Consider the following 21,950-nt stretch of genomic DNA (forward strand, 5'->3'; position numbering starts at 1 on the left):
ATATTATTTCTTAAATTTCAAATCCATAAAATATATATTTTATGGATTTAATTGATTTAATAAACACATTTTGACATGATTTAAAGTAAAAAAATTATTTGTGCCTGTAACTTGTGATGTATATATAAAATAATTTCCTATAGAAATATCTTATTCTTCTTATATACTGCAAAACAGCTTCAAAAGTAATTTTCTTGATGAAGTAAAACAAACATTTCAAGAGTTTTATCAAAACACTGTCTTTAATATGTGTCCCTAAAGTTATAGGACTATACTGTATTACATAATTAAATCTGAATAGAAGAACATGAACATGTTGTAATACAAACTTAATTTTACTAATTATATACAATATCATCAAATAACAAAAATATTCATGTATAAATACAATGAATGAATGGAGGTAACAACTAAAAATATTCACTCCAGTAACAAACATTATTAAATGAACAGAAATCTACAGAACAAATTCAGGATATTTGTTTCTACGAGTCTTGAACCATGATTATCAATATTTCAGTTACATACACCAACAAATACTCATAGAAATATTCTTTCATTCTTTACCTGCATGTATATCTCCTTCATGAATATTAATTAACCATAGGGTCATTATCATAATTACTGTCTGACCCTGGTAGCTGCAATATTTGCCCCATTTACAAGTGAATTTATTTTTTTAGGTTAAAAATGTATTTATATCAAAACTAATATAATATATTAAAATGTTTACTATAACCCGGGGTTTTTGAAAAAATTTATTTTACTGAAAGGCAAAATATTTCATTTTTTTTTTATTCAATCATAAAATTTTATATTTAAAACTTTTTTCATCTTTTTTAAGTTATAAGATATCCTAACAAAAAATTTAAAACGAACCCCCTACAGCGATAAAGAGAATAAGGTGGTAAATAGAAAAAACATGTAAAAATTTTAAAAATCAAAAATTAATTTTTATTCACTACTATCATATAATTAAATTTTTTTCAATTTTTTTTTTAAAATATCCAGCTTAACTAGCAGAAAACAAAAAACTCCTCTGTCATGAGTAAACCAAACATTCATTTCTGTCAATACTTCCCCAAAAAATTTTAAACCTTGCAGGGCCAACAAAATGGGGAGGCAGAATTAAAATCAACAACCTAAAACCCCTTTGGGCCCTACCCCTAAAATCATTAACATAAGAATTTAGCATTATGAAAAAACTCCATAGCAAAATACAAACAAAATTTTTAAAAAACAAAAAATTTAACTTTTAACAAGGTAACTCAACTTGAAAAAGGGGGGCAACTCTGAACAAAGATAAAATAAAACCCTTTTTTACTACATTTTAAATAGTATGCCCTCACAAAACAAACATTTTGTTAGTTGTGAATATGTCATTTTAAACCATTTATCACATACAAACTCTTTCCCCATCAAAATTGGTCAATTTCCTGTCAAATTTTATCTTTTTAAGTCATTCCTTATATACCTATTAAAATTTAAAAACCCCAAAGTGGGTCGGCCCCAAAATTTAAAAAAAATTTTGCTTCCAAACTCCACCTAATGATAGGTATGTATCACGAAACCTGAAATACAATCAATTAAATCATTTAATAAGGTTATGATATAAAAATTTGAGACCATTTCTTTTTTTTATTTGAACATACTATATAGAGGAGTAAAATGAAGCATTAAAGGTATTTAAAAAGAGGTCCATTATAGCACTGCATTCCTCATCAGAATTTTTGTTTGTAAAATATTAATTAACAGTTTTTATAAAGTAATCCTATGTTCAGTGATAACATATCCCATTTATTTAAATAAAGTTTAACTTTTCATTATCTTAAAGTTTTTTACAGACATTTTCTTCTTGCTACCCCTGGGTTGTTGTTGTTAGTCAATTGATACACATGATAGATATTCAGCTAAAATCGGACATTTGTCCAGACAATATTTGTCATACATATATACTCACCTTTTCCCAACTTTGGAGATATGTTTTTCATTATCTATACCTCCTTTCTCAAACTCTTCAAATATGTTTGCAGCCAACATCTACAAAAACAACATAGAAAATACCAATAACTTCTACCACAAATTATCTGGGCATTTGTTTATTTTGATAACTTTTTATTATAGCATAATTATACAAATATACATCAACGTCATATACATCATTTACATTTCTACATACATGTACATGTTGTATATACAAAAGATTTAGGCAATATGTTTTTTTTTTCCAAAACCCATTATCATAGGCCTTCCCCAGTGTGTTTATTAAGGTTTAGGACAAGTGATGTATATTAACATATTACATGTTCCTGGAATTGAAAATTCCACTTGTGTTTAGGAGTAAAATTTTTCAGGGCAAGTACAAAAAGAGCTGTCCTTTAGACAATGTGCCTGACTATTCTCAGTGCTTGACAGTAAGAAAAAGGGCATAATTCTGTAAAAAGGTAACTCAAGAGTTGTGGGACCTGTGATAATCACAGAGAACAAATGTGTGACATTTCAACCTAATCCATCCAGTAGTTTTGGAGATAACAACTTGCATACAAAACTTAACCGAAATGTGATCGTGATGCTGACACCAATTCCAGGGGAAGTACAATACCTCTCCCCTCTCTTAATATCAAGCTTAACTCGCTCGGAAAACTTAGCAGCTGCTCTGAAAATATTCCTTCCACCCTATATTGTACAACAAATGCAGTATTGCACTATTTACAGTTAACTAATGCAACATGGCATCATGTCATCAAACATAATTCATTTAGTGTAAAGCATATTAACTTCATTAATTAATAAAGGATATTAACTTCATTAATTAAGTAGAGTACTAAACAAGAACTGTCAGAGGACAGTATTGGCTCGACTATTCCAAAAGGTTGTCACAAGGGTGTATTATTGAGTATAATAATGCTAATTACCTATGAATACATAAAATTGACCGAAAAGGTATAAAGGCTTGTTATTAAGATGTTTTATTAAGTAAATCACTGCTTTATTATTATGAATGCATAAAATTGTCCCAAAAAAGGCACAAACCCTTCAGTAGTTATGGAGATAATAGCTTACAAGCAAAACTTTACCATGAATTTCTAAGTTGAAAAAGGGGAGAAAAATCAGCCTAAATGCAAGATAAAATTATGGATCTTAATAAGTGACCTACAATTATAACCCTAAATGCATATGTGAAGTTTTAAATAAATATCTTTAATATTTATTGAGATATGCTAGGCGGAGCATTATATGCCTAAAAGTGTTTATTTTTTAGTAAGGATGAAGCATTTGTAAGACATGGGAATAATGACCTTAATCTTGGACATTGTGACCCCAAAATCAATAGGGGTCTCCTACCTAATATGGACAATCATCCTAAGAAGTTTGAATATTGTGGGCCAAATGGAACTTTAGTTATGCTCCTGAAACTGTTTTCAATTTTAAGGTAATAGTGACCTTGACCTTTGAACTTGTGACCCAAAAATCAATAGGGGTCTTCTATCCAGTATGCACAATCATACTATGAAGCTTGAATATTGTTGGCCAACTGGAACTTAAGTTATGCTCTAAAACTGTTTTCAGTATTAAGGTAATAGTGACCTTGGCCTTTGACCGTGACCCCAAAATCAATCGGGGTCTCCAAGCAAACATGGAAAATATGGCTTAAAAAAAGACACACAAGTAAAAACGGAATGAATAGGATCAAGGAGAATTTACTGTTACCCATTGTTCTCTAAGTCACACAAGTACCTCTTGGTTCATACCAACAGACAGATGGACGCAAGGGGGTATAACATAATATGCCCTTTCGTGCATATAAAAAGGGGAGATGAATCAGCCTAATTGCAAGGTAGAGTTATGGAACTTGGTCAGTGACATCAATAATGACCCTCCAATTATGACTCTAAGTACATGTGTTAAGTTTCAAGTAAATATCTTTGAAGACCTTTAACCTTTAACCAAAATTTCTAAGTTTCAAAGGGGCAAATAATTCTGCAAATATTGCAGGCAGAGTTATGTAATTTTGCAAACTGATGCACATTGTTACTATAAAAAAGTATTGTAAATTTCAATTGAATATCTCAAGCAATAATTGAGATATTTGACTTTACAAAAAACTTTAACCAAAATTTCTAAATTAAAAAGGGGCATAATTCTGTCAATATTGTAGGCAGAGTTATCCAACTTGTCAATCTGATGAATCTTGTTACTATAAATAAGTATTGAAAGTTTCAATTGAATATCTCAAGCAATATTTGAGATATCTGACTTTACAAAAAACTTTGACCAACGCAGATGTTGACGCGGACGCAAGGCGATGACAATAGCTCTCATATTCTTTGAAAAGTCGAGCTAAAAAGGTAACAACACTACACCGCCTAACAAGTTAAAGTACTTTATTCATGTCAACTTGTTTTGTGTATAACTGTAAACTTAGTTTAAATCTTGTATTGGTGAAAGGATTGACCTTCAAGTAACGACAATTTGTCAGACTCTTACCTCTGACCAGATGTTCTGGTAATAGGCAGCTGCATGTGATCGACCGATCCAGAGTACCGGGTCTGAGCACCAGATCCAATCCTCATTGTGAATTTCTAACGGCATAAACAAATTATACATCTCCTTCTGTACATCCTTATGGAACTTCTCTGGCCTAAATACATGTAATAATAAATTATACATCTCTGTCCTAAATACATGTAATAATAAATTATACATCTCTGTCCTAAATACATGTAATACTAAATTATACATTTCTGTCCTAAATATATGTAATAATACATTATACATCTCTGGCCTAAATACATGTAATAATAAATTTTACATCTCTGTCCTAAATACATGTAATAATACATTATACATCTCTGTCCTTAATACATGTAATAATAAATTATACATCTCTGTCCTTAATACATGTAATAATAATTATACAAACGGGCACATTACTGTTGGATTACTATAAGTTTTTATCTTGATATCCTCTATATTATGGATTAACCTGAACAAGTCCATTTACAACAAGCAGGGGGTTATGGGTTAATTAACTAATTAATGAGCAGCAATAAAGAAGACTGTCAACAGATGGTCAGATCAACTTAAACAAAATTACAATCACATTGTCACAGTAGGTTATTATTAATTTCTATTAATTAGACCCACACAGAATATTCAGTTACTTACTGTAAATGACTTTCTAAATCAAAGGCACTTCTGTATAATTCATGACAGAAGTCATATGAAACCAGAAGATTTTGACCTGAAAATACAAAAAACATGCTTATTATTGTATGATTTAACTACATAATTACTGTATGATTTAACTACAAGATTATATAAGACTTTTTGCCTGCTAGCAGCAACTTATTCTTCCCATGCCATCACTGTAGACAAAAATCAGCCAGCATTTCCATAAAATATTTTTCCCTAACAAGAGCCACCGCCGGGCGGGGGCAACGCTCGACTTTTTACTTTTTCTAAACGCAAACATAGAAAGGTTTGAACATATATTGATGTTTCCTTTTTATAAATTTAGTTGGTCTGTCTTGTCACATTAGTTTTGTTTATATATTTTGTATATATATGAATAGAAACATTAAGCATATTTCTAAAAATAGCAACAGTACGCAATTTCTAAAAATAGCAACAATGACGCAATTTCTAAAAATAGCAACAATGACGCAATTTCTAAAAATAGAAAAAATGACGCAATTTCTAAAAATAGAAAAAAATGACGCAATTTCTAAAAATAGAAACAATGACGCAATTTCTAAAAATAGAAAAAAAATGACGCAATTTCTAAAAATAGAAACAATGACGCAATTTCTAAAAATAGAAAAAAATGACGCAATTACTAAAAATAGCAACAATGACGCAATTTCTAAAAATAGAAAAAATGACGCAATTTCTAAAAATAGAAAAAAATGACGCAATTACTAAAAATAGCAACAATGACGCAATTTCTAAAAATAGAAAAAAATGACGCAATTTCCAAAAATAGAACAAAAATGACGCAATTTCTATAAATAGCAACAATGACACAATTTCTAAAAATAGAAAAAATGACGCAATTTCTAAAAATAGGAAAAAATGACGCAAATTCTAAAAATAGCAACAATGACGCAATTTCTAAAAATAGAAAAACATGACGCAATTTCTAAAAATAGAAAAAATGACGCAATTTCTAAAAATAGAAAAACATGACGCAATTTCTAAAAATGGAAAAAAAATGAAGCAATTTCTAAAAATAGAAAAAAATGACGCATTCTAAAAATAGAAAAAAAATGAGGCAATTTCTAAAAATAGAAACAATGACGCAATTTCTAAAAATAGAAACAATGACGCAATTTCTAAAAATAGAACAAAAATGACGAAATTTCTAAAAATAGAAAAAAATGACGCAATTTTTAAAAATAGCAACAATGACGCAATTTCTAAAAATAGAAAAAATGACGCAATTTCTAAAAATAGAAAAACATGACGCAATTATATACATGTATATATAAAATATATTATATGCATGTATATATATATATATATATACATGCATATATATATTTATTTATATATATATATATATATATATATATATATACCTGCATATATGTATATATATACACACACACATTTATATATATATTTATATATAATACATATACTATACATACACACACACCGATAAATGCACAATCTGAGAAAATTCAGTAATATAACCTTCAAGGTCAAGGTCATTAAAGAGCCCAAGCAAATTTGGGTTTGATAAACAACAAGGTCTGGTCCTTAAGAATGTTCTGTTATAATATGAAGTTTATCCCTTCAAAAATAGCAAAGTTACAGTCAGTTACTGCCAAAACAATGAAAATTTCAATAATTTGACCTTCAAAGGCAATGTCATTAATGAGTGAAGGTCAAGGTCTTTCGGTATATTTTTTAACAGTTATCTTTGAAGATTATTATGTTCAAGTTTGAAAACAATCCATTCAAAAATAACAAAGTTACAGCCAATAATAGCCAAAAAAATGAAAATTTCAATAATTTTACCTTCAAAGTCAAGGTCATTGATGAGTGAATGTCAAGGTCTGACTGGTTATTTTTAGGGGATATCCTTGAAGATTATTATGTTCAAGTTTGAAGACAATCCATTCAAAAATAACAAAGAAACAGCCAATAACAGCATGAACAAGCAAAAATTGGACTTTTAACCTTGAAGGTCAAGGTCATTTATGGATGAAGGTCAAGGTTAGTGTGGTCTACTGAAAGGTCTTGTCCCAAGGGTTGTTGTGGCCAAGTATGAAGACAATACACCAAGAAATAAAAAAGTTATGATCCAGGTACAAGTTTTCGGACGGCAACGGCAACGGCAACGGAGACGGCAACGGCAACGCCGACCTGACTATAACAAAAGTCGAGCTAAAAAGGATGAATGGTTTTGTCAAGATTAAAAGATGGTTATGTCCATTAAAGACATTTAGCTAAAGAAAGGGTTAAAATATTGAAATGTGCTCGTACATCTGGTAATCAAGTTTTCAAAGAAAATCTGGAAACAAAGTGATCCCTCGGAAGCATTAATCACAACAAAATTACAAGAGAATTGCAGACTCAGTTTGATTGAGTCTGTACATGAGGGATAATGAATACGTGTAACATCCCTAACGCCCCCTAGCACCGGCTTGAGTGGTACTCAATTCTCAACACTTAATAATGCTGGCACCAATGATCCCAAAGGACCAGAAAAATATAACAACACTGAAAGTTTAAAACATTTCTATCAGTGGTTCAAAACAAATAGCTTGGACAAAAAACTGGACGAAATTGACCTACAGAAAACAAGCATTCCTGTTAAGAAGTGTAATCATGCTTAAACAAACAAAATGTTAAAGTCTACAATCATGGACATGAAGAATTGTTCTTTGGGGGGAAAAACACAACTGTAAATGGACTTAGTACACAAATGATATTAAAGCTTATTGTAACAGATCTTTCCCTGCTATAAAGATCAAAAAATGTTTCATTCAGTGAATCGTGTTACCCGAATTAAAATTATAAGAAAACAAACTAACATTGTATAAGTCTGGATATTTCATCCTCTGTAAGTTTTTGTTTGGTCTGGTAGTGTTCACTCATCTCGTGTATAACATGTGGCTGCATGGCAAACATCTTCATCACATAACTACATACATGTACAGCATCTACCTCAATGTTCCTCTGTCCTGACACCTCACTGTACTTACATGTTGTCAACATCTGTTGTAGTGTATTGCCAAACTGTAAATAATAATATGTGTCTTTCATTTTCATTGTATATGTTGTATATATTGTATATGTTTTTCCATAACCCTTAAAGGATGGCTAAAAATGTAATTTTGACATCTTGATCTTTGCGCTACTGATCTAAATACTGCATGTGACACATTGTTACAAGATGGTGAATATTTTTTCCATGATTAAAATAAATCATGAAAGAATAACAAAAATATAATAAGGACACAATTTCGGATGTATGTACGTACCATTCTACAAAAAACAAATTCTTTGTTCAACACAGGGCCATGACAGACTCCTCATCCTTTTGACATTGAATGAATATATAGTGTTCTTTTTACCATCACCTAAACCTAATCTAATTGCTCAGGCAACTGGACAAATGAAACCTATTTTCTGGAAATGAAAAAGAGAGTAAAAACTCTGACAAAATCCACTTATACACAATCATTTACTGCCCACTTGTAAATGACTGATATACTGATATAATGTGACAAATTATATAGCAATATTATAGTATATTAACTGGTACCTCATAAAACATTGTTAAAACTTCTCTGAAAGACATCAAAGTTGGCACTCCAGGAAATGTGATTTTATTCAAGGTCAGAAGTAGAACTGATATTGGTGTAACATTCACTATTTCACTGCGATCTAAAAAAAGACAAAAACTTTTTATAACTGTTTACATTCAAAATTTTGTTAGCAAGAAATGACACATATTCATTACTCATTCTCTTCTATTACAATTAATATATGTTCTATACAGAGTTTTAAGTTACCATGTCATAAAGTAACTTTCAAATATCAGTTTTGGGAGAATACCTAGAGTGCAATATCTAGAACGCACATTCGCGTTTTTTTCCTCGCGCATGAACGAAACAGGCAAAAGTTGTACATGTATAAGGTTAAACTATCTGTGATTTTTTAATTCTTATAGCCAATTAATATATCGCAATCGCCTCGGTCAATATGTCATCTGCTGTTGAATATCACATCATATACAATGGCACACTAGTCAATAATTGTATAATGATTAACAAACATAACTCAAACACTGATTAACATTACCTCTACAAATTTCATTAGAGTTTGTTCTGATTTTACTCTCCCTTCTGGCATAAGGATCAATGTAGAATCTAGATATATATGACCCTGAAAATACATGTTATATATTTTACATGTTATGATAAAATCACAAATATATAAACTGCTCATCTACATGTTTCAGACCCACTGCCAAGGTAAAGAAACCAAACATATTAGAACAACTAATTCTTTGGCTCAGTGATCTAGATTACAGTTTTTTTTAGTTGAGTTTGAATGATAGAATCCCATGTAGATTCTATTTTTATATTGCAATGTCACAAATTAAAAATGTTTGTCACGTTAACATTGTGGATATTTCAAATGAAAGAGAAAATATGAACTTTGTATTGATGATTTTTGTATTTCACACTAGAGGAATCTTACCATCTGTGTTATAGACATCAAATACAATGACATCATTATTCCAGGTATCTACAGATCCTGGATGGACTCTCTGAAATGTAACATCATAATGATATTATCATAAATTATAAATACTAGCATAAAGCTAGAGAATACATCAAACAAAGTTTTCATTTATTCTATACTTTCTGCTGCCACGTTTACAATTTTTTTCTTTCGAAAGATCGAAGGAAAATCAACTTTACCAAAAAAGTATTTAGTCATGAGCGAATATTGCATGGTGATGCTGCGTACAGTGTTGTAAACACCCTTATTCTGGTCCTCTGACTATGTCCATTGACCAATCTGAACATTGCTATGGTAATTTAAATTTCAATGGTAAAATATACCGTAAACATTTATAAATGAAAATCAGAACAAATATGTTTAAATGTGTAACTGTGAGGGCCTTAGTTATGGAAATTGAATTATGACCTTGAAGACACACGTGGAGTTTTAAGTAAATACATTTATGTTGTCTCCATTTTTATGTAGATATAGTGGTAATAGAAATAAAATACTTAAGTTCAAACTTTGACGGTGACCTAAAACATGTTTCATGTGACTACCTTCAGTAATTAGAATATGATTTTCATTTACAGTTGTTAAACCCTTAAAGACATATACCATGTGTATGTATAAACACTTAATTTTCATGAAAAATTATTAATCAAAAACAAATTATTTATCAAATCAAAAGCTTTTCAATGAATGTGGCAATATTCTGTTATGAGTTTTTTTTACATAGAGTTTGTAAAATTCGAATATCTGCCATATTGCTTTGCATCAATAATGTATGAACAATAAATCTTTTATTGATTGATAATGGAAAACCCATAGACTTATTTGCGTCAACTTAATATGGCATCAAACAGCCCTAGATCTGCAAATAAAACAAAATCAATTGGTCACAAATATGTGTTTGTATTTTTTTTATTAAAGACAATATAATATGTTACCTGAAATTTGATTTGGAAGAGTTTTTCACTGAGGTTTAACATGGTAGTTATAACATTCTCCATTGAAAAATATCCTTGTCTGTCTATCTTTGTTACTCTGTAAATCAAAATCATGTTAATTAAAAGACAGGGGCAATAACTCTATTTTATAGATAATTTAAAAGTCAGCAATAATTACTTTTGGCACCATCTTTTCAATGGAATACATGTCAACTGCAGCAGTGGTGTAGTGCCAGGGATATTTGCCTCTCAAACCAGGAGTAGTGGGTTTTAGACTTACTTGGGTAATGACAATAATTTCTTCTTATAACATCCATACTGGTTAATTCCAGGTTGAGGACTTGAAAGTGGTTAATATGACCATCAAGATTTCTCTACACTAAAACTACAATAAATCTACAAGGGGAGCCTCTTTTCTATTTTAATATACAGACTCAATTTAACTACCAGTATATGTAAAGCACCTGCTTTATTTATGCCAGTAGTACACCACAATAAAGATGTTTCTCCCATTTCATCAACATTTGCTTTAATTTCAAACCTGAAGATTATTGCAACACTAAACCGACAATAATACACCCAACCTCAGAATACAATATTGTAATTATATGTCTGTAATTATATGTCATATACCTTTGGACATAACCATTCTTCAAGTATCATAAAAACATTGTGGTTACATAGCTGCCACTTTCACCTTTGACCAACAAAACAAGATTTCTGTTGGTAATTCTTATTCACTTAGTTTGGCAGTGCATTTACTATCTGTTGCATTTAAGTTTATTCACTTTATAACCATTAAAGCATCATGTAGAACAGACTTACTTGTACAGTGCATCAGCCTGCAACCTTCTATAGAATGGAATATCCCACTGTTTAAGGTCTACCTTCATACCCTTGTCTTTAGCAAACTCCTGTAAAGCTTGTAAATCATCCCTTGCTTTTGGCAGGAAGGCATTTCTGCAGCTACAAGTAAAATAATAAAATAATGAAGTTAATCTTCTAATTCCTAGTGGTAATATAGCCTAACTTAGGCCACCAGTCTAGTGCCAGGCCACCAGTATAATAATGCCTAACTTAGACCACCAGTCTAGTGCCAGGCCACCAGTATAGAACTAGGTTTTATGGCGCAAAAACACAGTATAGGTCATATGGCGCTAAAACAGGAAAGATAATTATAGCAAACCTTGGGTGTTACAAAATTATAGATCAAGACCACCATTTTAGAACCAGGTCACAAGTTTAGAACCAGGTCACAAGTTTAGAGCCAGGCCCGAGTATTGTCAGACCACCATCTACAGTCACGTCATCAATATAGAGCCACGCCCCAAGGGTTGATGTGAACAAGTATGAAGATAATACAGCAACAACTTAAATGTTATGATCAAGGTACAAGTTTGCGGATGGCCACATCGACATGACTATTAAAATACCTCTATTTTTTATTACTTATTTAAAAGGTCGAGCTAAAATGATAAAAGTGGGTGCATTGAATTAAATTAAAATCAACTTACACATCTAACATATTAAAAACTGTTTTCACATTTCCAGCCATCAAAGTTTGCACTGACATCTCAGCAAAATTCTTATACCCTAGAGTTGTTGCGATATCACCCCTATGAAAAATCAAGAAAATAAATGATGACTCTCAAATAAACTTAATATACATCACATTAGGTTTTTCATCTCAAATTCACTTCAATAAAGTTCACTCTAGATTAAAGTCCTCTCAATACTTTGTAACATTAATCTATCATATGTTCTGTTAATATATCAGGCAAGAGAAAAACACCTGAAATGAACCATTAAACTAACTTAAGCCAGTTGAGCTGTATAACTATATAACATGTAATTACAGAAGAAACATCACTTTAACAACCTTAGCCTCATTAAACAATAATAACCCAATGTTAATTTCCATTGACCATCTGTGTACATGTTCATGCAATACTATATTATAATTCCAAATGGCAGTCATATGATTTGAGTATTTATAAACATAAAAGAACAATGATAATAAAGACCTGCACTGCCGTATCTCATTAATAACTTCATAAGTATGCAGTCTGATATCTGTTGTTAGATTTGTTCCTACTGTATGGAACGAGTTCCACACTTTATAACGATAGTCTCTACGCGGACACATCTCCAAAAAACTTTCGTACACATACGATAGCAAGCTAACTTTCCACGGCCCTTTGTCTGGCTGTGTCCTGAAATCATAATATCCATATTAAAATCTATGCTTCAAAATCAAGTAAACAGTATTCAATATAGATATAATTCTTCAACTTTCTTCTTTAATTCTGATGCTAATTATTTGAATCCTAACTCTAATAATGATATTTATGCTATAATTACAGCTAAGATATAGATATCATAATGTCAAGGACATCCCAAAAGAATAAAGTCATAATCAAACAATTAATCAGTTAATTTCAACTATTCCAAAATGTCTGTAGGGGGACATGCATCATGGCACAAATGCCTTTACTGCTACACTGCCCTTGTAACTTTTAACATGTAGAACAGGTACCGGAGTAGAACCACTGATGTTCCGTAAGCTAGCTGGATAGCTTTTTCACATGAAAGAAATTCAAAGAATTCAAAGTCCCTGGAAGGACACAAACTCACAGAGGAGAGGGGCAAATGATTTCATGACAATGACTTTAATCACTCAGCCAGACACCCACAAGGCTAGTGTATAATATTATTACCAAATATATAAAAAATAAAAACATACTTATCTACAGCTATTGAGAGTCTCACATGTTGTGGTAACTGTTTGGCAAGATCCCACATTCCTGGTCCAAGCTCCAAGGCAAACAACGATTTGTGATAGATTGACTTCTCCCTGTATAAAATAATAAATAATAATAAAATAATGTGCTATTTATATAATAATATACTTTTTAAATATATACAACCCCAATTTATTTCTGTTAACTTGATGTCCAAAGAATAATCTTGGGTCTTCTGAAACATTTCATGCCCATAGAATAATTTGATGTCTGACAAGTAATTTGATGTCTTGTGAAACATTTCATGCCTATAAAATAATTTGATGTCTAGAGAGTAATATGGTGTCATGTAAAACATATAGAATAATGAAATGGCTATGATGACAATTTCTTACAGAAATTCCTCCTCTTTTTGACTGATTATCTTGTAGCATTCCATCAATAGTGCTTCTCCCTTCTCATCAGATTCGGCACCGGCAAGTCGGCACTCACGCATATACATGTCAAGTAATCGCTGCTCTTCAGCACTTAATTTGTCTCGTTTAGCATTGATCTCCTGAAAAAAAATCCAATATACATATAACTGAAAAATAGGCAAATGTCTACACTATGTCATTATTTAGTATTACATGTTACTGTATGCAATGTAGAAATCTGTAGTTGGGTAATTATTTTGAATTCTGCAGATCATATTTTATTGTATTTACATCAACCATTAAATTTCATGGCAAGGTTTACCCAGCTTTAATGCTATATAAAGACACTAGTTCACTATATTTACTGAAATATGCGGGCACCTTGCTAGAATTAACTGAATTTAATGTGTAGGCCAATTTGAACTAACTACAATGAAAGGCAAACAAAACATGAATTATTTCACAATAAAGAGTATTTTGTTATCCTGACTTCTTACTTGTAACAGTATATTGTATCTTTAAACCAATATAAAATCTATCTATATGAAACCTAGCCATTATAAATAGATATTTAAGGAAATAAGATGGGTAAAAAAACTAACTACATTTGATACAGTCAATTATGACATACCCACCTTGAGAATTTGATATAATTCTTTGTTGACAAATCTTTGATTCCTTGATCTTTCAGCTTGACTGGAAACCTGAAAATAAAATAAAAAAAAATTATAGAACAATATAAGGTATAACATTACACAAATGATATCATTTATTAGTTAGTAATGGTATAAATAGAAATCATAGATAAGTTAAAACCTCATTAACTTATTATTCTCTGCAAACTTAAGTCAAACTCATACTTTTGTTCTTGTAAAGTTATGGCTGGATCTAGATATTTATTTTGATGGACAGAATGACAGACAGATGGTTGTGCAACCGAGATAGAGTATTGATGCCCCCTCCCCTATTTACTTTGAATTTACTTACTGTTAGATGTTCCCCCTCCCCCTATTTACTTTGAATTAACTTACTGTTAGATTCCCTCTCCACTATTTACTTTGAATTAACTTACTGTTAGATGCCCCCCCTACCCCTACTTACTTTGAATTAACTTACTGTTAGATGCCCCCCTCCCCTATTTACTTTGAATTACTTACTGTTCGATGTCCTCCCTTCCCCTATTTACTTTGAATTAACTTACTGTTAGATGCCCCCCTCCACTATTTACTTTGAATTAACTTACTGTTAGAACCCCCCCCTCCACTATTTACTTTGAATTAACTTACTGTTTGATTCCCCCTCCACTATTTACTTTGAATTAACTTACTGTTAGATCCCCCCTCCACTATTTACTTTGAATTAACTTACTGTTTGATCCCCCCCTCCACTATTTTACTTTGAATTAACTTACTGTTAGATGCCCCCCTCCACTATTTACTTTGAATTAACTTACTGTTTGATCCCCCCTCCACTATTTACTTTGAATTAACTTACTGTTAGATGCCCCCCTCCACTATTTACTTTGAATTAACTTACTGTTAGATTCCCCCTCCACTATTTACTTTGAATTAACTTACTGTTAGATGCCCCCTCCACTATTTACTTTGAAGTTTCAGTAGTGTCAGTAGTCCTGACAGAAAGATGACAAAAATTAAATGACATGTATAATCTTCAATTTGTCATCTATCCATATATAAAGTTATCCATATATACAGTTATCCACATATAAAGTTATCCATATATAAAGTTATCAACATATAAAGTTATCCACATATTAAGTTATCTACATTTAAAGTTATCCACATATAAAGTTATCCATATATAAAGTTATCCACATATAAAGTTATCCACATATAAAGTTATCCATATATAAAGTATCATTAACATAGCTTTTGTTCTTGACCCAATCATAGTTTTTTTGGACAGATAAACAAAGGGTAATTCTCCAGTCCCCTCTGGTAAAATTGGTGGGAACTATCACATTAGATTCTAAGAAATACTTACTCTATCAAACATATTCTTCGTATATTTCACTAGATTAACCAGGCGCAGAATATTTGCCTGATTTTCAGCATACTGGAGTGGTATGATAATTCTTTCCACGAAATTGAATAACTGCTTAAATGATACTTCTTTCTTTGAAACTGAAAAATTAATAGTTCAAAATATATCCAGCTCACATTTACTAGTTTAACAAAAACATAACCATACAGTGAGACATTTTGACAAAACATATACCATACAGGATCATTTAATGGTACATGCTACAAATCCATGGAATTTGGCACTTACTATACATGTACATAAACAAAGTCAATGCTGAAGACAACTTTTACTTTACTTTTAAGCTTGATGATGTAAAACAATGTGTGTTCTATATTGTAGTAAATGTAGCCACTATAAGATGTAGTCTTCCTTTATTTAATTAAATGATTTGAACCAATTAATTTTAATGCTTTGATTTTAATCATGAAACAATTAAATCAAAATACAAACTCACCAATAACTTCATCAACATATTTGTCCAACTTTGAATCAAATTCTTGTGACAATTTAGCACAACCACTGACAATGTTTGAAGGATTTAGTTCAGTAAATTTTGGAAATTCTTCCAGTCTCATAATAGGGTTAGTTTCCGCTGTGTCTTTAGGAACCTCTGGTATGCTGTAATTTATTACGATTATCGTAAATATAAATATGACAAACAATTAAATACCGTATATACATATTCATGTACTTGTTCTTTTATCTTAATTTTACTGTCTTTTAATAGGAAATATAACTTCTAAATCAATAATCTATGACCACCATGGTTAAGGGCTATAAAAAAACAGTGTATTTAAATGGGATCAAAGCTTTATGCACCTCTTCCGTTATCAATCAGATCACCTCAACAATTTTGCTTAAAAGTTGCTAATGTTCTGTTAATTGGAATACCAGTTTATCATTGAGTAACATAACAAATGGTGGCTCCAAATTAGAAATGACACTGAAAACTTCAATGATGAGTATAGAAATTTATATATTTTCTTTAGTTTTTATTTGATTTTCTTTTATGTGTAGTCTATAGCCAAGCGTATAATATGCGGAAGTTGAAGGCCAGGACCACAAGGCAGGCCCGGGCTTTGGCTTGCCCGGCTACAGACTACACATGTATATTTAAAAGGAAATCAAATAAAACTAAAAAATGTCCAGAGGACACGGGTGCCCCCACACTCCACCTATTTGTCAATCTTATGTCTCTAGGTCAATTTTTTTTTTGGCTACATGTTGAAACCTAAAAATCTTTTATCAAGTGAAGGGCAAATACTACAAATACTGAATAAATCCACATGAAACCCCAAGGTACATAAGTACACATGCTGACCAACATTCTTGTAAACTTTCAGGCATACAGGTCATAAACTTTTTTGAGTGACATGCAACACAAGTTAATAATTGTAAATTTTTACTAAGTCAAGGACAATAACTCTTAAAATACTAAAAAATATCCACACGAAAATACCCAGGTGCACAACTACACATGCTGAGCAACATTCCTGTAAGGTTTCATGACTCTAGGTCAAATACTTTTTTAGTTACATGCGACACAAGTTGAAAATTGGAAATTTTTACTAATTCAAGGGCAATAACTCTAAAAATACTAAATATATCCACATGAAAATACCCAGGTGCACAACTTCACATGCTGATCAACATTCCTGTAAGGTTTCATGACTCTAGGTCAAATATTTTTTGAGTTACGTGCGACACAAGTTGAAAATTGGAAATTTTTACTAAGTCAAGGGCAATAACTCTAAAAATACTAAAAATTTCCACACGAAAATACCCAGGTGCACAACTACACATGCTCAGCAACATTCTTGTAAGGTTTCATGACTCTAGGTCAAATACTTTTTTAGATATGTGTGACACATGTTGAAAATTGGAAATTTTTACTAAGTCAAGGGCAATAACTCTAAAAATACTAAATATATCCATACAAAAATACCCAGGTGCACAACTACACATGCTGATCAATATTCCAGTAGGGTTTCATGACTCTAGGTCAAATATTTTTTGAGTTACGTGCGACACAAGTTGAAAATTGCAAAGTTTTACCAAGTCAAAGGCAATAACTCTAAAAATACTAAATATATCTACATGAAAATACCCAGGTGCACAACTACACATGCTGATCAACATTCCTGTAAGGTTTCATGACAGTCTAGGTCAATTACTTTTTGAGCTACGTGCGACACAAAAAGGGAAAGGACGGACGGAAGGACGGACAAGGGTAAATCTAAATGCCCCCCCTATAGTGGGGGCACAGAAAAAAAAAAACAATTAAAAAATATATAGAATTGTATACCAATCAATGAAATTTTCAGTGTCAGTTCTAGTCGGGCGCCGCCATTTTCAATGTAACTCAATGATAATAGGCTGAGTATTCTGGTAACGAAAAATCACAACATTTCGGATTAATAATAATCGTTGAGTATTCCGAGTAAAACTGAAGCAGTGCATGAAATACCAAATGACACCTTTAAATTAATTATTTTTTTAACCGACTTCCCCATTCATGACTTTGCCTAATTTCTCATTATACTATGACATGATGTGGATGCTGAAGACAGACCCTTAGGGAAAGTCTACCAATAATCATGCCAGGAATCTGACACGCTCGTATTCATTTGTCGAGCATGCCATGAAGTAAAGTGAAGCATACCTTGAAACTATGTATAATCTGTTGATAAGCCAAGGATGGACACATAAAAAACTTATTACGAACATAAACTACCTTATAGTTTCAGACAGGTAAAAAATCAGCACTTGGCCTCCATATTGCTCAATTGTTTGTCCATGCAATTACAATATTGACCTTTACGGGTTAATTTCCCATGACGGTTAAGAAAACAGAACCCATGTGCTTCCAACTTTTTTTATAAATGACTTTTTTAAAGATACTGAAAAAGGTGATTTACTGACTTTGTATTCAATATAATTTTATTAGAGTACTAAAAATTAAAGAAAATAAATAAAACAAGAGGGCCATGATGGCCCTAGATCGCTCACCTGATTTATCAAACTCATCCAAACAATTACCTAGACAAGCATTCTGACCAAGTCTCATGACAGGTGAGTCAAAAATGTGACCACTACAGTGTTAACAAGGATTATCCATATTTGAGCAGTGCGACCTAGTTTTTTACCCAGGTGACACATATTCAAACTTGACCTAGAAATCATCAAAACAAACTTTTAGACCAATTTCAAGGATACTTGGATCAAAACAGTAGCAACTAGAGTGTTAACAAGATTTTTCTATTTTTAGCTCCGGTGACCTAGTTCCACATGCGATTTCGAACTCATCCAAGCAATTACCTATACAAGCATCCTGACCAAGTTTGATGATAACTGAGTCGAAAATGTGACCACTAGAATGTTAACAAGGTTTTTCCATATTTGGGCGGTGTGACCTAGTTTTTTTCATCCAAGATGACCAATGTACGAACTTGACTTAGAAATCATCAAAACAAACTTTCAGACCAATTAACAGAATATTTGGATCACAACAGTAGCCACTAGAGTGTTAACAAGATTTTTCTATTTTTAGCTCCAGTGACCTACTTTTTCATCCGAGATGACCCATGTTCAATTTCTTCCCAGCAATGACCTAGACAAGTTTCCTGACCAAGTTTGATGACAATTGAGTCAAAATTGTGACCACTAGAGTGTTAACAAGGTTTTTCTATTTTTAGCTCCGGTGACCTACTTTTTCATCCGAGATGACCCATGTTCACACTCATCCGAGCTATCACCTAGATAAGCATCCTGACCAAGTTTGATGATGATTGATGCAAAAATGTGACCTCTAGAGTGTTAACAAGGTTTTTTTATTTTTAGCTCTTGTGACCTAGTTTCTCATCCAAGATGACCCATGTTCGAACTCATCTGAGCTATCAACTAGATAAGCATCCTGACCAAGTTTGATGATGATTGAGGCAAAAATGTGACCGCTAGAGTGTTAACAACTAAATGTGGACGGACGACGGACGGACGGACGACGGACGACGGACAATCATCGATCCTAAAAGCTCACCCTGAGCATGCTCAGGTGAGCTAAAAACAGTATCTTGAATTATGAGTATTGAAATCATGTCAACAAAGATGTTCTAAATATAGTACATGACTCTACGTCACTTCAAGTTCCCAGCGAAATACATCATACAAGGTCTCGGACAGCTCCTTAATGTCATGGCCGACTGTACTCGCGTAATTGATGTTTCACAATTAAATAGGCAATATTAATGACAGTATTAATATTTTGATACTTTATTGGTATATAACAATATTAAAATAATTGTTTTATCGCAAAATGAACAATTAATTGGGACACAGGTATTTGCAAATGAAAAATAAGGTTAAATCAATCGTATGTTTTTCGGGCAAGGTTTTCATAATGGGTCTAATCCAAAACTTTAATGCTGCATTAGATGAAAAACAAAATTGTTAAAAGGCAGCTTATAATGTTTTGGAAGCCAGAGTTCTAATTTTGCCTTAAATAATAAGTCAGACTAAAAGAATAATACCCGGAAAGCCCGAGCAGGGCCACATGATATAAATATTTTGTTGACATTTGAGTAAATATTGCCGATTTATTATTATACAATGCTTTGATTTAAAATATCAGCGGTTGTTAAAGGTATAATTTTGTAATGAAATTGCTAAACTAGTTTGTTGAAATTGATTTTCCATGTGTGTCATTAGATAAAATGTGTAATGAGTGTGCAAAAGGCACTGCATTCCTTGTGTTTATTTATAGCGAGCTTGACGAGCTGGCCCGAAGGACCTGCTCGCAAAGCGAGCTTTACGGTAACGCGGGTACCTGCTAAGTGATGGTTTTGAAAATTATTTCGTCCGAAGTACTGAATACACCCATAAACACTTTTCATATGAACTAGGTAAATAACCGAGGTATATCGAGTGAAAAAATACAAGTTGTTTCCCTTATCTTCGAGTAAAATTGGTATCTCATACGCTAAAACAATACAAATTAAGCCATTTTTAAACCGCTAGTTTGTTGTGATTAAATGTCCGATTTTAAAAATTATTACATCAATGGAAAGCTTGGGATCTTAGCTTTGTCACAGTATATAATTTTACTTATCTTTTGACACCAAAGTATTTAAATTAACTGTTAAACCTACCATATGTCAGCCCATTTTACATACGATTTATAAAGTGAGATTACCAATTGGTTATCTTTACTCGAAAACCTACTGATAAGAAAAGCCTGTCGTCTGCTAGTTGGGGAAAGTGTTTATCGGTGTATTGGACACATCGCAACTTTTCGAATTACAAGATAATGATAAAAGCTGATGTACTCTGATTGAAAACGGAAGCGTAGACTGGTGTCCTGCGCACTTATAACAGAACCATAATAGAAAGGGGGAACCAGAATAAACGGAAGCAGTGTACTAAATATCGAATGACAATTTTAAAACGGAAAATGTAAAATAAAAATGAAGGATTATTTTTTTAAAACTATCTTACGGTAAAAGAAAATCGAGCTCGCTTTGAGGCTTTGCCTTTTTTCAAATTAGTATAAAAGGGGTACATTTGCCGTTATTTTTTAATTATTTGCTTATATTTTTCAATTATTGATAGAATGTCAACGATGTCTCCTGTGGTAGCACCTAATTTCATATTATCACTTAATTGCATCAGGAATATGCTTTAACCTAAAAATATTCATATCTGAACATGATATAATTAGCAATCCATCAAATCATGCATTAACAAGATAAAATATCTCTAAAATCTTCCTTTAAAGTTGTTGACATTTTTCAAAGTCAAACTGTCGCCATGGTCCAGCATAAATGGCGTCTATTCTTTAAGTAAACTGAGAAATCAGGTATTTTTCTTACAAAATGAAATAGGCTCCTGTGGAAGAATTTTTTCTGTCGCCAAACTGACGAATAAAAGTTTTTCTGAAGCAAAATCTCTTGAGATTTTGCAAAGATCTGCGGCAAACCATGGACGCCGCCATGTTTGATTATACAACCTAGCAAGGTAACTGAAGGAATCCGAATATATTAGATTCAGGCCCCATC

The 21,950-nt window shown here is 31.9% G+C and overlaps 1 protein-coding gene across 1 annotated transcript; it reads right to left on the minus strand.

Moving 5' to 3' along the window:
* Nucleotides 1–1,540: 1,540 nt before the first annotated feature.
* On the minus strand, nucleotides 1,541–21,925 carry LOC132744003 (uncharacterized; the record flags this gene model as incomplete). The annotated part of the gene is given in 18 exon segments (XM_060732603.1): nucleotides 1,541–1,571; nucleotides 1,961–2,040; nucleotides 4,489–4,642; nucleotides 5,170–5,245; nucleotides 8,046–8,250; nucleotides 8,780–8,901; nucleotides 9,319–9,402; nucleotides 9,721–9,790; nucleotides 10,698–10,794; nucleotides 11,523–11,663; nucleotides 12,212–12,313; nucleotides 12,722–12,910; nucleotides 13,441–13,551; nucleotides 13,834–13,994; nucleotides 14,490–14,558; nucleotides 15,859–15,998; nucleotides 16,355–16,518; nucleotides 21,765–21,925. Coding segments are annotated over 18 exon segments (2,118 nt in total), but the record flags the coding sequence as incomplete, so codon positions are not given.
* Nucleotides 21,926–21,950: the final 25 nt, after the last annotated feature.

The sequence above is a fragment of the Ruditapes philippinarum genome, unplaced genomic scaffold, assembly GCF_026571515.1.
Source record: "Ruditapes philippinarum isolate M1 unplaced genomic scaffold, ASM2657151v2 ctg684_1_1_1_1, whole genome shotgun sequence".
Taxonomy (NCBI): Eukaryota; Metazoa; Mollusca; class Bivalvia; order Venerida; family Veneridae; genus Ruditapes; species Ruditapes philippinarum.